Source organism: Eucalyptus grandis, chromosome 5 (assembly GCF_016545825.1).
Source record: "Eucalyptus grandis isolate ANBG69807.140 chromosome 5, ASM1654582v1, whole genome shotgun sequence".
Classification (NCBI taxonomy): domain Eukaryota; kingdom Viridiplantae; phylum Streptophyta; class Magnoliopsida; order Myrtales; family Myrtaceae; genus Eucalyptus; species Eucalyptus grandis.
In genome coordinates, this window is record NC_052616.1 from 25,339,728 (window position 1) to 25,355,223 (window position 15,496).

General features: G+C 40.1%; 1 protein-coding gene across 4 annotated transcripts; it reads right to left on the reverse strand.

Annotated features, from left to right (window-relative positions):
- Positions 1-10,591: 10,591 nt before the first annotated feature.
- Positions 10,592-15,245, reverse strand: LOC104444709. Of its 4 annotated transcripts, XR_005550891.1 has the most exons (7): positions 14,726-15,245; positions 13,999-14,281; positions 13,345-13,429; positions 12,991-13,115; positions 12,357-12,455; positions 12,186-12,269; positions 10,592-11,477 (listed from the first exon to the last, which is right to left on the reverse strand). XR_005550891.1 is itself a non-coding variant. In XM_010058443.3 (4 exons), exons 1-3 carry the CDS (start codon positions 14,645-14,647, stop codon positions 12,371-12,373), a joined length of 633 nt encoding a protein of 210 aa, XP_010056745.2. In that variant the 5' UTR covers positions 14,648-14,716; the 3' UTR covers positions 11,925-12,269; positions 12,357-12,370. The 4 variants fall into 4 exon arrangements, 2 of the variants coding, with proteins under 2 accessions (XP_039168058.1, XP_010056745.2); XR_005550892.1 differs by lacking the exon at positions 14,726-15,245 and having other exon boundaries at positions 14,225-14,716; XM_010058443.3 differs by lacking the exons at positions 10,592-11,477; positions 13,345-13,429; positions 14,726-15,245 and having other exon boundaries at positions 11,925-12,269; positions 14,225-14,716.
- Between the last annotated feature and the right edge of the window lie 251 nt (positions 15,246-15,496).

Here is a 15,496-nt window from a genome sequence, read left to right on the forward strand (position 1 = left end):
CATGTTATATAAAACAGTCGGTTTCCACATCAACGACTCCCAACCAATGTGAGATCTAACAAAACCACTGGACAATTCCTTACCTCGCAAAATTGGCATGCGAAAACATGCACAACCACGTAACTTGTGGCAAAAAAAAAAAAAAAAGAGTAAAAAAGAAAAAAAAAATCGATGCTCGATTGAATCAACTTCGGAAAAGTAGATATTCAAACAGTCAATAAAGACTCACCGGAGTCCAGACTTTATACAAGCTGGTGGTGGGTGACCATCAATAAGTATATTTTAATTAAAAGAATGCAGGGCAACGTATTGGGGAACAGCATAGTGGGCACATCGCTTTTCGGGAGCTGCTCCTCTTTATCTTACGTGGTGGTCAGTTTGGTTTCAAGGAAATCTATTTTGTGGCTCCCGACCGAGAAGGACAAGCTTTCTAGAATGTCAGTGCAGGGGTACTAGTAGGGAAAAAGTTGGGCCTTAGCCGAAAACATGGAGATAAAACTTCTTCTTGGTCCCGAGTATTATTCTCATTGTCATCGTTGATGCTGGCAACATCGCAAATGCAGGACGAAGAGACCGTGGATGGTGCCAGCGGCGAGCGAACAATGATGATCAGAGGAGATTTGGGGTCAAAAGAAATTGAACGTCTTCATTGATTTTTTTTCCTTTCTTCTAATCCATGTTATTTCTTTTTCTGGAGAGATGGCATGAAATTAGAAGTGTGGAAATCCCATAAATTTTGCACCTTAGACCATTGAGAGTGATCAAACTATGGTTGCCTATTGGCTGGACCATCGCCTGATTGTGCACTGCATCGACAGTTGACACCTCGTAGGGGTATCTGCGAAAAGGAGTGGAACGGGTGGGGACCCGCCATGAGCTTGGGTCCGTACGATGTGACTGACACGGGGCTTCCGCAACTGTTTTTTGTTGAAATTATTCTCGCGCGAAACATCTTTCCGAATGTAGCTCTTTGGCTTGTATTTAAGAAAACCGATGTTTCGTGTTAACTCCGGACATGGGGCCTTTTTTCATTGCATTCAAACAGCACTATACAATTCTGAGCCATGCTACAATTTGATCGATGGTCGGCGTCAGTAATAATTTTCAATTAATGAGAGATCTAACAAAATCGCTGGACAAATGTTTTCCTCACAAAATTGACATGCAAGAACATATATTACCACATGAGATGTGGCAACTAATAAAAAAAAAAGTACTTTGACCGAATCAATGTCGAAATAGTTAATGGTCAAACGGTCACGAATACTCACCAGAGTCTAGATTTTATACCTACATTCTGCTGACGGTGGGGTCTCTAATCATTAAGCATATTTAATTAAAAGAAAACTACTTTTACAATAAAGCAGGGGTGACATCGCTGTTCGGGAGCTGCGTTTCTTTATGTCACGTGGTAGTCAGTCAGATTGGTTTCGAAGAAATCAATTTTGTCGTCACCGACCGAGAAGGGCAAGCTTTCTCCATCGTTAGTGCACGGTGTTAGCGGGGAAAAGTCGAGGGTTAAGCGAAAACTTGGAGACGAGACTTCTTCCTGGCTCCGGTCATAATCCTCCCCGTCATTGTCAGCGGTGGGGACATAGGAAACGCGGGATGAAGAGACTAGAAGAAAATTATCTAAATTTTTTAAAAAATATTATATTTTTATCAATTTAATTTTACCAATTGAATTTAAAACTTTTTAACATTTTATCAATTAAGTCAAAATGATCAATTTTGGCTAGAATTCGCTGATATATATATCGACTATCCTACGCAGCATGGTTAGTGCTGATATGAACAAAATTTATTATTTTTTTTATTATTTATTAGGTTTTTAATTTTTTTTCTTTCTTTCTTTTTCCTTTTCTTCCTTTGGCAAGGTTGTTGTCATTGGCCTTCAACGAGGCCAACCCTCGCTGGCCTCAACCAAGGCCAATGAGGTCACCCTTGCTAGATCCCGACGAGGGTCAACCTTGCCAAAAAAAAGGAAAAATGAAGAAATAATAAAAAACAAGAAAAAAATTAAACAAAATTAAAAAAATTGACTATATCAGCATCGGCCGTGTCACATAGAATAATCGGTGTTCATGTTAGTGAATTCCGACCAAAATAAAGATTTATGACTCAATTGGTAAAGTTGAAAGATTTATGATTGAGTTGGTAAAACTATAATAAATTTAGGACTTTTTGGACAATTTTCCTTATGAATGGTGGCTGGCAATGAATGATCGATGATGATCAGAGGAAATTTGGAGCCTGAGAGATCGAACATCTTCATGGGTTGCTTGGTTTTCTTCTGAGCCAAACTATTTCTTTTTCTGCAGAGACGGCATAGAATTAGAAATTTGGAAATCCCACACATTTTGGGTCATAGGTCGTTGAGAGTGATCAACCTGTACTTGCACAAAATCAAGTTGTGAAGTGAGCTCTTTAATACAAAGTCTTCGGGTTGGATTAGGAAAAAGGATCAAACATAGCGTAATGAGTGCGTCTTTGTTGCCGCGGGGGGGGATAAGGTTATGTGCTTTCCAAAATATGATAATTTAATATAACTAAGTACAAAGGTCATTAATCCACGTGGTTCCTTTAGTATATCTTAAGAAAAGATATTCAATTAGGAATTAAAAGGAATCTATTTTTACTGGAAAGCTGGGGGATTCCTCCTCCAGATCACGATCGCTCTTCGAAAGCTACCTGTCTTTATGTGACGTAGTAATCATTGGTTTATACGACACAACCTTAATGAAATCGTTTGATTGAAGAAGAAAAACATTAAGGAAGCCTACTAAAAAATCTCTTTATGCACTGCGTTAACAAGTTGACTCGACGTCTTGTTGGCTATGCGACATGTGGAACGGGTCGGGTCCGCCATGAGCTTGGGTCCGTAGGACGTTAGTGATCCGGGGGCTTTTGTCGATTGTGCTTTGAAGGGAAAAAGTTCCATTGGCGCCCAAGAATCTAGCATCGCGCACTTCACAACTATAGCTCGATCACTCTTTGACGATCTAAGGTGCAAAAATCCATGGGATTTTCGCACTTCTAATTTCATGTCATCTCTTCAAAAAAAGAAATAACAGGAGATGGTGGCCTTGTTGGACCTCGGCAAAACCTGCGAAGAATAAGTACAAACGAAGCGGCCAAAGTCTGAATTAGGTAGCAATGGTTCAAGCGTCCCTAGGATGTGCTGGTTCGTGGTATCGAGCACAACAACAAGCGAGGACTGCTGTGACGGTTTGCTTGGGTGCTGTGCTCACCGGAAAACCTGCAAAAATTGAACCAAGAATACAAAATCGGCGTTGGCTGCTCACGGCCAAGGAGGACTCGTAACGCGGGTGAGGCGATTGGTGGACGAGCTGGTCGTCTCTAGTTGATGACTTCAATGTGATTTGCTACGTGGTTTTTGCTGAGGAGCTTGCGGGCTTCTTCGTTCGATCTGCGGAATTGGCGTCGAGAAGGGCTCCGGAGTTCTCTGGGATGTTGAGGTGTCACGGGGATTGAGCGGACCGTGTGTCACAGCTTGCAGAGGGTGCAACAACGGATGAGGTGTCGAGGAAGAATTGGTGTGAACCTTATCTCAACCTTGTCTCTATTGCTCTCTCTCCCCGTAAGAGCTGCGGCAGCACTCTCCTTTGCTCTGAATTGTGGCTGTGTATTCTCAATTATGTGGTCCCCCTCCTTTACGATTGTCTCTTGCTTCTTATTTATATGTGTCAATCCTGTTTGCAAAAAGGCAAGAGATATCTTGGGCTGGCGTGAATGAAATCCACCGATTGATATTCTCAATATTATGCTCAGCCCCTATTAGTACGTGAATCTCCCACTTCCCTTTGAGTCATTGCTGAATATTTCCTCGAATAATGGGAAATCCCATTGAATTTGCTTTTTCTTTCTCAACCGCCATACACACATGCACCAATCTCCTTTCTTGATTTTCCTTTACCTTGTTGGTCGAATTTTCCTTTTATGCTCTTGAACGAACATTGACACAATATTTCTTTTGGTCTTGTTCCAATTGTGATTTTTCCCCAAAATATTTGACAAAGATATTCATTTCTTGTTTGAAATAAAGAAATATCACATCAAAGAATAGAATACCTTCGTATCTATTAAGCTTAAAACCATTCATTCGAGTCGTTCACCCTTGTCGATCCAATGCGAATGCCATAAAAGATAAAATAAAATAAATGCACCTAAAATTATATGCTATGCAATTAATATTAGTTTTTTTTTGTTTTTTTTAGGGCTTAAAAATTAATCCCTGATTTTTAATGCGATAAATGAATAAACGGGTCGCCAAAATTTAGGTGTTAACACTTCATTAATATATGAAAAGGGTGGAATGCATTTAGTGCTTTATCAAGGTTTAATCCCGATGTTTGTGGCATCTCCTACCTCCAGCGGAATTAGGGAAAGATTAATATATAAAGCCTATTATCCCAAAGTTTGGCCACTATTATCTTTTGTCCAACAACCGATATGGTGATGAATATGGGTTGTCTAATAGAAAGATCATAGGGACTGTATACTTCAAATTAATCCGGGGGTTAATCCATGGGATTCCAAACTTTTTATTCAAACTGAATATGTTTTATCAAGATATAATAGCGAAACACATGGATTAATAATTTTTTGTTACTTTCTTATATTATAATATCACATTTTAGGAAACATGTAGTATTGCACTCACTGTACTGCCCTAAAAGAGACTAATGTTAGAAATATCAAAAGATCCGAATACACTCAGTGCTGCAAATTAAAGAGAAATGCTAGATCTTAAGATAAAATTGATACACTATTATGAAACATATATTAATGGGTATAGAAAAATGCCCACTTAGAGTACGACACATTATGAGTAGATTGGTCATAGCATATTTAGCACTATTCTTAAGTTAATCCCATCTTTCTTGCTTCCTAACTTGAATGGTATTAGGAAAAACTAATGCATCAAAGTGCTTCAATTAGGACAATAATCTAATGTTAATTATTCACATCATCTTTCAAAATTGAAAAATCTTGGAGTCCTCAGGTATGTATCTTTATACTTAACCCGAGTTTGTTTAGGTTTTTTAAACATAATGTCTACTCTTAACAATAACAAAAATATATTGGGAGATATTTTTCAATGAATTTAACATATTAACTTTCAAATCATTACATAACATGAAAAAAAATTTGTACTTTTGTTACATAATCTATTACATAATCTATATACCCTTCAAAAAGTTATATATTATAACGAGCACATTTAAAAGCTACTACACGACATCCATGTTTCTCTTTATACATAATGGCTGTGTGCACAGCCTATTTTATTTTGAAAATTTTCAGGAAATTGAAACTTAAGAATAACCATAGTGAATCCAAAGAGATTACCTTTTTTACTTTTGTTCTTTAAGAAATCTATTGGGTTATTGTATTAGGAAATAAAATTGTACAACACATACAAATGTATAATTCAGTTTTCTATTTGACTTCGCGTATGCACTCACCATCTTGAACTCTATGTCTAATCAAGAAACGTGAAAATAATGTTTAGGAGAGTATTGATGATTATATCTGAGAATAATTAATAGAAAAGGATTATAAATACATATATTATATACACACACAAGCGAGAGCGACACGTGAGCGGCGGCTTCCGCCTGCGTTCCCTCCCCGCTCACCAAAAAAGAAAAACTCCAAAAATCACTTGCCAGTACAGAAAGAATCACCCGTATCATTTGACATTGCCAAGAATCACCCGTATCATTTGTCATTGCCCCATGTGTCGAACCTCGCCGTGCCATCCCAAATAATTCCAACTTCAAGAACCTCAGAAAAGAAGCCCTCTCTCTCGCGATTGCGACTGGTCGAATCAGAGCTGCACCCTCACTCTCTGTCTCTCTCTCTCTCATACTCCAGTCTCCACCTATTTAAAGGGCCGAAGCTTTCGTTACCATGAAACCCTACAAGAGCATCTGTACCGTCATTGGTGGGACTCCCGCGTTCATCATTGTCGCACGTCTCTCTCTCTCCGTACTATCCCAAACATACCAACCCTTGAGAATCCCCAAAAAGAACTCTGTCACTCCCTCTCTCTCACGGATCTCCTGTCTCCACTAATTTAAAGCGTCGAAGCTTTCGTTGCCATGACACCCTACAAGAACAACTCCTCCCCACACACACTCTGTATTTAAAGAACCCTGTATTGGTATATACGAAAGCCATCCTATGTCGACCTCCAAGGTTTTCACTAATACATAATTCTGAGAAATTATTAGTTTCTATTAAGAACATAAAAAAAGAAAAAAAGAAGAAGCAAAAGCCGATTTATGGATCGAGTTAGATCGATTCATAAACTTCACCTGATTAGTGCCCTGAGCACGAACAAGAACTTTTTGTTGACCCCTCCGCTCAAGTGTCGCTATCTATCGCCTATCAGGAGCTCCGGTCTCCGGTTTGGTCCCCTTCTATTCTCTTTACTGTTTCACTCTCTCTCTTCCCTCCGCATTATAAATACACTGATCGCCCTCGATTTGATCCCTCACACCACCACCCTCCCCAACCCACACTCTCTTCACACACACACACACACACACACACACACTTACGCACGCACGCACTGCGGCAATGACGGGATCAAGCTCAGCCTCCAACTTCACCAAACTCCAACTCGGTCTCCCCGGCAGCTCCTCCTCCTCCTCTCCAACCCAGAATGCCAGCACGGTGACACCCCAGGAGGGTGAGCTCCGAGGAAAATTCATTGTGGAAAAGGAAGGATTGAGCTCGCTCGACTTCACCAAACTCCAACTCGGTCGCCCCGGCAGCTCCTCCTCCTCCTCTCCAACCCAGAATGCCAAGGTGGTGACATCTCAGGAGCCTGAGCTCCCAGGGAAAGACCTGAGTAAGTTAACACAGTTCCATCCAATTGAAAGCCATCGTGTGACGACCTTCATGGTTTATATACTGATAAATAATTCTGAGAAATTATTCGTTTATAAAATAAAAAAGACAAGGAGAAGAAAGAAGAGAAGGAAAGGGACAAACGGAGACTTTTCTTTAGGTATCTTATGATGTAACTGAAAAGCTCCCGAATCGTCGACCACTGACTTAACCCGGTTTTTTTGGGCAGAGAGGAAAAGATCATCACGTAGGGTCGTCCCAGACAACAAGAAGAGGCCCGTTCCGAGGCACGAGGAAGAAGAGAAGGACGATGCTGGCATCTCCACTAAGTTGACGCTCCCATACGACCCGTGGGACTTCAAGAAGGTGCTAGTGACAAGTGACGTTGATGGCTCGTCGCGGCTCCTGCTTACGAAAGGCTTTGTGGAGCGCCGCGTGCTCAAGGAGATGGGCGAGGAGATGGTGGGGCTGGTCAAGAGCAGGGCCGGGATGGAGGTCCCCGTGTGGGACGCGGACACAAGCAACGAGCACCAGCTCGTGTTAGGTCACTGGCCATCCACGAATGGCTACGTGCTGAAAGGCAGCTGGAACGGGTTCGTCAAGAAGCTAGGCTTGGTAGCCGGGGACGAGATCGGGACGGTCTGGGACCCGTACTTTGGGAGATTCTACTTTAAGGTCCTTCGTAGAGTTGCTCGTGACGCGAGTGACGCGGCGGCTTGAGCTTTCACTGGAAAGTCATAGCGAAGGGAGTTCTCTATATTTTTTTTTTCTGTTTTCCTAATGTCGGGTTCTTTTATGTGCTGTCCTTTTATGTTGTCAATTCGGTTTGGAGTTGTATTGCGTTATTTTAATCGAATTAATTTATCTCCTTTCGCATAAAATATTCTCCGTCTAGTACAGAATCTTGGTTTCCTTGAATTACTTTTGATAAAAATATTTCGTTATGGTAATAATTGCGGAGACCCTAATCATGAATTATTTTGTCATTGAACGGTGTATCTTTTCAAGGTCTAATTTTGCTGCTACAACAGATTCTGGGATGATAATGGAACCTTTTACCCTTGAAGCACAATCGACTAAAGCACTGGCGGAAGCTCCCTCGTAACTAAATCGTACGAAGCTGACCTGTTCCACTTTTCGCATACCCCACAATGTGTCAGCTATCAATGCAGCGCACAACGAGGCGAGGATCCTGCCAATTGGCTTCTATAATGTTCTTCCCCTTCAATCAAATTATGATTTCATGAAGGTTCGACTTTTGAGAGACAAGAAGAAGAGGAAGATAGGGGACGCTACGATCCATGGAAACCAAACAATTACTAATTTGCTGCAATGCTAAATTTTTATGGAAGCCCTTAAAGCATCAAACCTTTTCTCCTTAAAGCACAATCGACACAAGCAATGGCAGAAGCCCCCCAGTAACTAAATCGTACGGAGCCGACCCGTTCCGGGGTTCACATACCCCACAAGGTGTCAACTATCAACGTACCGTGGAATACGAGACGAGGACTTTTTCAATAGACTTCTTTAATGTTTTTCCCCTTCAGCGAAACAATGATTTTCATAAAGGTTCGACTTTTGAGAGACAAGAAGAAGAGGAAGAGAGGGGACCCTACGGTCCATGGAAACCACTCAATTTGGGAAAGAATAATATATTCAATTAAATTATCCTTTTTCCTTATCCAACCCAAATTATCTTTATTTTTTTCTGCTCTCGACTACGACCACGTTCTCAAGGAGAAGGGCGAGGAGATGGTGGGGCTGGTCAAGAGCAGGGCCGGGATGGAGGTCCCCGTGTGGGACGCGGACACAAGAAGCAAGCACCAGCTCGTGTTAGGCCACTGGCCATCCACGAATGGCTATGTGCTGAAAGGCAGCTGGATCCCGCAGTTCGTCGAGAGGCGAGGGTTGGTAGTCGAGGACGAGATCGGGATGTTCTGGGGCGAGCGCATGTTTTACTTTAAGGTCCTTCACAAGGTTGCTCGAGGCACGAGCAACGAGGCTGCTTGAGCTTTCATTGGAAAGTTTCAGCGAAAGAAGCTTGCTATCTTTATTTTTCTCTGTGTTTTTCTAATGCTGGTTTCTTATATGCATTGTGCTTTTATGTTGTCAATCCGTATTGTCTTTTAAGTCCTAGTATAGTTTGTTTGCATAATGTCTCACAATTGAGTAGGTAATTTCTGGATTATGTCGCCGATTAAATTCTGGCTCTATTTGGAAATGTACTACACCGTTTGAATCGAAGCTATTGGTCTCATTTTGCACGAGATATTCTCTGTTTAAAGTAGGCATGAAATCTTGATTTCCTTAAATAAAAAAAGCTAAGGGGTATTTTCCGCGAAAGATATTTTGTTGTGGGAATGGTTCTGGCAAAACCCTAATCAAGAACTATCGAGTCATTGAACGGTCGATCTTTTCTGAGTTATAATTGGCTGCATTGCTAGATTCTTGGGCGTCAATTCCTTCGAATTGTAAACTATTACGGAAGCCCTTAAAGCATCAAACCGTTTCCCCTTAGAGCAAAATCCACGATACCGACATCGAAAGCCCCGTGTTATCAACATCCAACGTACCCAAAAGTCATGGCGGGCCCGATCTGTTCCCCATGTCACTTACCCAACAAAGTGTGAACTGTCTGCGCAGTGCAGAACGAGACGATGATCCTTCCATAAAGCATCTTTAACGTTGCTCCTCTTCTATCAAACGATGATTTCATAAAGGTTTGTGTTGTATAAAATAAAGGACAGGTGGATCGTACAGCCCCCTGGGCCAGGTTTGACTTCTGAGAGACAAGACGAAGAGGAGGAGCAGAGACGCTACAACCCTTTAAAATAGTCTTATCCCGTACCACAAACACGCAGTCACAAGTGAGCTTGTTTTGAGTGTATCTCTATTAGAGGCATACTATATTGTTGTCCTTTATGTTGATGTAAACTTCAACTGTCTTCATTGAAGATTTTCTCTCTATCTTCCACAGGATATACTTGAAACTGGTTGTTGATGTATTATTCTAATCATGGTGCAAGATCCAATTTTCCTTATTATATATTATCCCTTTTTTTTTACAGTCAATCTTGTCACTTTCAAGTTAGAAGTTATGTCTTCAGCCAACTTCATTTCTGTAAAGTCAAAGCTAAAGCCAAAAACTCAAACCCACAGCTAAAACCGAAAAGGCAAGCTAAAACTCACAGCCACCCCAAACAGGCCTTGACATTTATGTTTGTGATTATTTGACGAAAGTAGTACAATGATAAGTTACTTGCGAAAGGATTTACAATCTAGGAAGCACAAACAGTGTGGACATGCCAAGTTAATCTACAGTCCCTACGTCAATGTTTCTGTGGATCTTCTTCTAACACAACATACAAGTTAGCAATGTCTTGGACAAGGAAACAGAATTAATTCCTAGACTTACATTGGGCTGTATCCTTAAAGAGAATTTTATTTGCTGCCAGATTTAATACTGCAAGCAGGCAAAGGAATTACAATCTATGAATGCAAACAGTGTGGATATGCTAACGGCCCCCAAATGAACGTATCTATTGTTTGTTTTCAGACAACCTACAATAACGGATATCCTGGACAAGGAAACAGAATCCTCTCCCTGACTTGCATTGCAGATTTACTTTGCATCCTGAACAAGGATTCGAATTGCTAGTGAATTTGATACTACAAGCAGGCAACAAGAGAAGGCACAAATCAAAGTGCATGAAACCAAAAGGCTGTACTTTGATTCACTGTAGCGTGCATCAGCAACTGGAAATGAACATGCCTTGAAGCAACTCAGCAACAACAATTGGAATTGCCAGTCATGAGCCTAAATGGATCAAATGGATCATCTACATTCTAGTTTACAATGAATTATATTGGGTGACATCCTATAGCACATACACTACAAAATCTTCTCAGTGCATAATGCCGGGATACGAGTGACAATTCTGCTGCATATAAGTTCACAAGTTACTCTTGCATACATCACAATGTATACTATCAGAGACAACTGTTCAACTTGTTAGCTGACATCCTTGAATGCCTGATTAGCTATCTATAATCAAGACTGATATCTCAACCGTACTTAGTTCATTCTGGCAACCCAGCTTCCTACATCATAAAAGTGCACATGCAGAATCCTGAGTACTACACACAGAGCAGGGATTTACACCATAAGTTGTCCCACTGATACCGAAACTAATTCCTTTACTGGACTTAGGTAATAACAGAATGTTCCGAAGAAACACCAAATAACATTAGTTGACAGCAATCTTACCACATTCGTCCTAGTTGCCTCATCCATCAGGATGCGCCAGCAAGCATTTCTCTGATATCAATCCCCTGAAGTTGGAGTCACTAATGAATATGCTCTGAGTCCAATCAGAATATAACCACAATGAGATTAGAAGTTAGGCTTACGAACTTGAAGGGCTGTTGAAAGTAGACAAACTACAGACATTTCAGATGTTTTGCCTCCCATCCAGTCAAGCATTGGATCTCTAGCCAACCAGCCCTCAATCCGGGCAGTATTGTCCAACAAGAAGTTCTCGTGTTATGGCAACACCCAGCACTCAAAATTGGAAAAACAGTGATCAATGCAATATCTGCAAAATTGAAGGTGCCAAAATTTCACTTAAGTAGACAATCAAAAAGATTAATTTTGACATAACTTCATGCAAGTGCACCATCAGAATGACATATAAATGAAGAAATCCAGTTACCCAAGATTTTGTTATACATCACAAGCAATAATTTTTCCATGCAAGACTAACAAACTGACTAAGCCTCGTTAGCAATAATGACTTTAAAAAGCCATTAAACTGGATAATCCTAATTATAATATACATGCACCAAAATAGAGTTCAAACCGAGACATCTGGAAGCTTGCCCAAAAGAAAATGCTCAATCAGAAAAGAAATCAACAGGGTGTTGGATTTATTATTATTATTATTATTATTATTATTATTATTATTATTATTATTATTATTATTATTATTATTATTATTATTATTATTATTATTATTCTTGTTGTTGTTGTTGTTGTTGTTGTAGTAGTATGTGCAACAACAATAGAAAGGCCATGGAATTTATTCTCTGAAAACCACATGAGCACATCAACCAAGATCAACTAATTTCTTCGCAATAAAAAGGATAAGTCTGATATTCAAAAGCTCATAGCCCTTGAGCATCACGAGAAGGTAATAATTAGTTGTCAACTTTGCTCTAGTTAGTATCTTTAAAGAAAACATGAAACTCAACAACTTGTCGGTGAAACTTCTATAGGCAGGGGAAAAAAAAACTGGGACCAAAACCCGTTTTGCAAATTCCAATCCCACTTCATGAAAGGCCTTATGTACTTCCAATAAGCCATCTCAAATTTCTGGAGTACCACCACTCTGTACGACGGGAAATAACAATGAATTACTATATATTCTTCTAATCTGCATAAAGGAGAGATCACAAAACCAAATACATGCAGGCACCTTTAATATCACAATTAATAGGGTAGAAGCCAGCTCAGTACCAAGCTACGCAATTTGATGGTCAATTCCAGCCAGATCTGTGTTGTCAATGAATCTAATCTACCAAAAGTAAAATCAAGACATCATTCAATCTGTTAAAAGTCAAAAAATCGCTAACACAGGTATTCACCCAATGTACTGAGACTTATAACTGGACATTCATCCATAGCTTCTACCTTTACTTAAATCTGATGTGCAAAATCAAAATTTACTAATGCTTTTCAAATACTGAATCAAAAGACAAAGACCAAAGACCTAAGTACAGTTTAATAACCAAAGTAGATCTTTTTACATTGCACATAAGTGAATCAAGCAGCATATACACTTGCTCCAAATAATGGAGGAGAAATGTGAGCAAGAAGAATACAGGGAAGTAGTAGGATCATTCTCATATCTACAGTGATGAACTTGCAACGAAAAGCCCGAAATGGAATGACATCACGACTAATCCAAGTAGGAAGAATACCATTAAGAGAACTGCTCACTTGAGGGAAGAGTTGCCAAGACTTGAGAAATAATTTTAACCAGTTGAAAAGGCAAGAAACGACAAAGACAAACAAGCCACCACCAACTTATCTACAATGTCTGAAGATACCTCCAATGGAGAATTATCGGAAGCCAATGCCTCTGCAACAAACTGTGGCCCAAGAGCTGAACCTCCGATTCCAACTGAAAGTACTTAGTAAAGCGATCCATGGGAGAAGTAGGAGGGAGCTTAATCTGCAAAATAAGCGTCAAACATAATCAAGTCAATCAATTCGTCCATGTCCGGTGCAATCAGCTAAGCACACTAAAAGAAAACCAACGATCCAAAACCGAATTTCATGCTAACATAATCAGAAAACTCTCCAATAGATGGTTTTAGTATAAGAACTGGGAGCCAAACCAGATAAAGGCTGACTCTACGGTTTCATTATCGAGAAGTGGACCAATTTTTTTGAGAATTGACCTGAAACGGACTTTGATTAGGATGGCTCTGCCTGGTTCTTGCCTTGAACTGGACTTGATGTGCACTGCTAATCCAAACTCTCCAACTAATTTCACGAATATTAGATGACAAACAATAATACGTAGTCAACAACAAGCCAGTACTAAAGTCGTAGAGCAATATGTAACTCTTTTATGTGTCCATAAGCCACCTACAACTCAGCAATTATCAGGAGTATCAAATAATAGATTTGGGGCTCATATTCTCATCTCTCAACACCTTTCCCTGATATTAAAAGATTATTATGAGCGTCAAATGTTGAGCAACTTAACAATTTGAAATGAGTACTGGGATTTAAGGTCTTCTTATCCAGTGGATGTACATCCTCAGCACCTCGCTTTAATTCAAATGTGATTAACCACGAAATTTTTTCTATTATTATTACAATTAACCATTGAAGTTACTTGAAATGCGATAAAACGGGTAGTAAATTTTGATTCTGGAAATTAAACATGAAACTGTAGATGATGCGAATGGAAGTAATTTAGATAGATCACATTCTTTATTAAACTCTAAACTACTTCATTGAAGGAAGAAATAAATCAGAGAAGTATAAAAGAAGTTCATCCGGGACATGCTGAGAATAGACATGATGAGAGTAGATCTTCTACGTACCGTGTCCATGATACAGAATGATACTTTGTGAGGAAAGATATCCTAATCAATTGTAAAAAAATGCAGCGAATTCAATTCTAGAAGTTTAGAGCTCATCGATTCATGTGGAAAAATTAAATAAACGACAAACATGGTAATGTCAGATATCATAAGGAATTTAATGGCAAAGCTGAAATAGGGATTCTCTCATAGATCTATACATCCAATGATTTGAACTCAGATTCACCTTGAACATCAGTTTCGTCCACTTCTTCAGCATAGAGCAATACCAACTCCTGGAAGGCTGCTTCCCAATAAAGACAATAGAAAATGACATACGGTGAAAAGCTAGGTTAGGTGCTGATTTAAACCACCAAATACCGCACGTATTTGTCCATGCCATAGATTTTAGAGGGACTCTTTTTTGTTGAGGGGGAAGCAATGCGCTAAGCAGAAAAACAGAGTCTGGCTTGCCGCACAATTTGCCAATAAAACCAAAGAAAGTGAGCAGCTCAACTTGCATTGAAAAATAGTATGGAGTAAAAGTTACCAAAAAGAACATAGTTTGGTTTGGTTTGGTAAACCGTATTAATGCAGTTTGTTTGGTTCGGTGCCCAACTGAATGAAAAAGGGCCGTGCTGACCTCCACTATCAACAGTGCAATGTGCATCGACTGTACGAGTTAAATGGATAGATCAATGAAGGTATAAAACGTTAAAAGAGCAGCACATTCCATGAAGCTGAATACCTGAAGGGTAGATTGCGAGAGGAGGATGGACACTCTGGTCTTCGACACTTCAATAGAGGATTATCGGGAGCCAATGCCTCTGCAACAGACCGTGGCCCAAGAGCTGAACCTCCGATTCCAACTGAAAGTACTCGAGAAAGGCGATCCACGGGAGAAGTAAGAGGGGGCTTAATATGCAAATTAAGCATCAAACATAATCAAGTCAATCAATCTGTCCATGTCCAATGCAATCAGCTAAGCACACTAAAAGAAAACCAACGATCAAAAACTGAATTTCATGCTGACATTAATCGGAAAATCTGAAGAAAATTTTGAAATTACTGCGTCTCAGAGTCGGAAATTTCCATGCACGATCAAGTGAATAATACGTAAACGAGCTCTCCATCTCTTCGACCAGGAAACAATTCAATTTATCCTCGGCTCACGCGTCCTCGAGCGACTAGGACAATCCTGGCATTTACCAGAAAACTGACACAAGCATCTATGACGGCAAACCAATTCCCAAAAAAAAAAAAAAAAAAAAAAAGGAACACAGGAACTACAAACTCTCTTACCACACGGAGAGCAACAACGACTGGAATTCCAGAACTGACCTTACTGCTGACCACATCGGCAGCGAAATTGCAGACGGCATTGAGCGTGCTCTCAATCCGCGCCTTCAAGAACCGGGCCGGCGCGAGTTCCAACTTCCTCAACCAGTAGTGCCCGACCATGCAGCCCTCATCTGGGCCAGGATTGCAATCTCGCCCTTCTCCAGCTCCTCCATCGTCT

Excerpts from the sequence above, each read along its gene's own strand:
- LOC104444709 (XM_010058443.3), bottom strand. The coding sequence starts at position 14,647 with ATGCACATTGCACTGTTGATAGTGGAGGTCAGCACGGCCCTTTTTCAT. Across the intron at positions 13,116-14,224 it reads GGACGAAACTGATGTTCAAG|ATTAAGCTCCCTCCTACTTC; the intron begins GTGAATCTGAGT and ends CTTATTTTGCAG. Across the intron at positions 12,456-12,990 it reads CCGATAATTCTCCATTGGAG|ATTAGATTCATTGACAACAC; the intron begins GTATCTTCAGAC and ends TACTTTTGGTAG.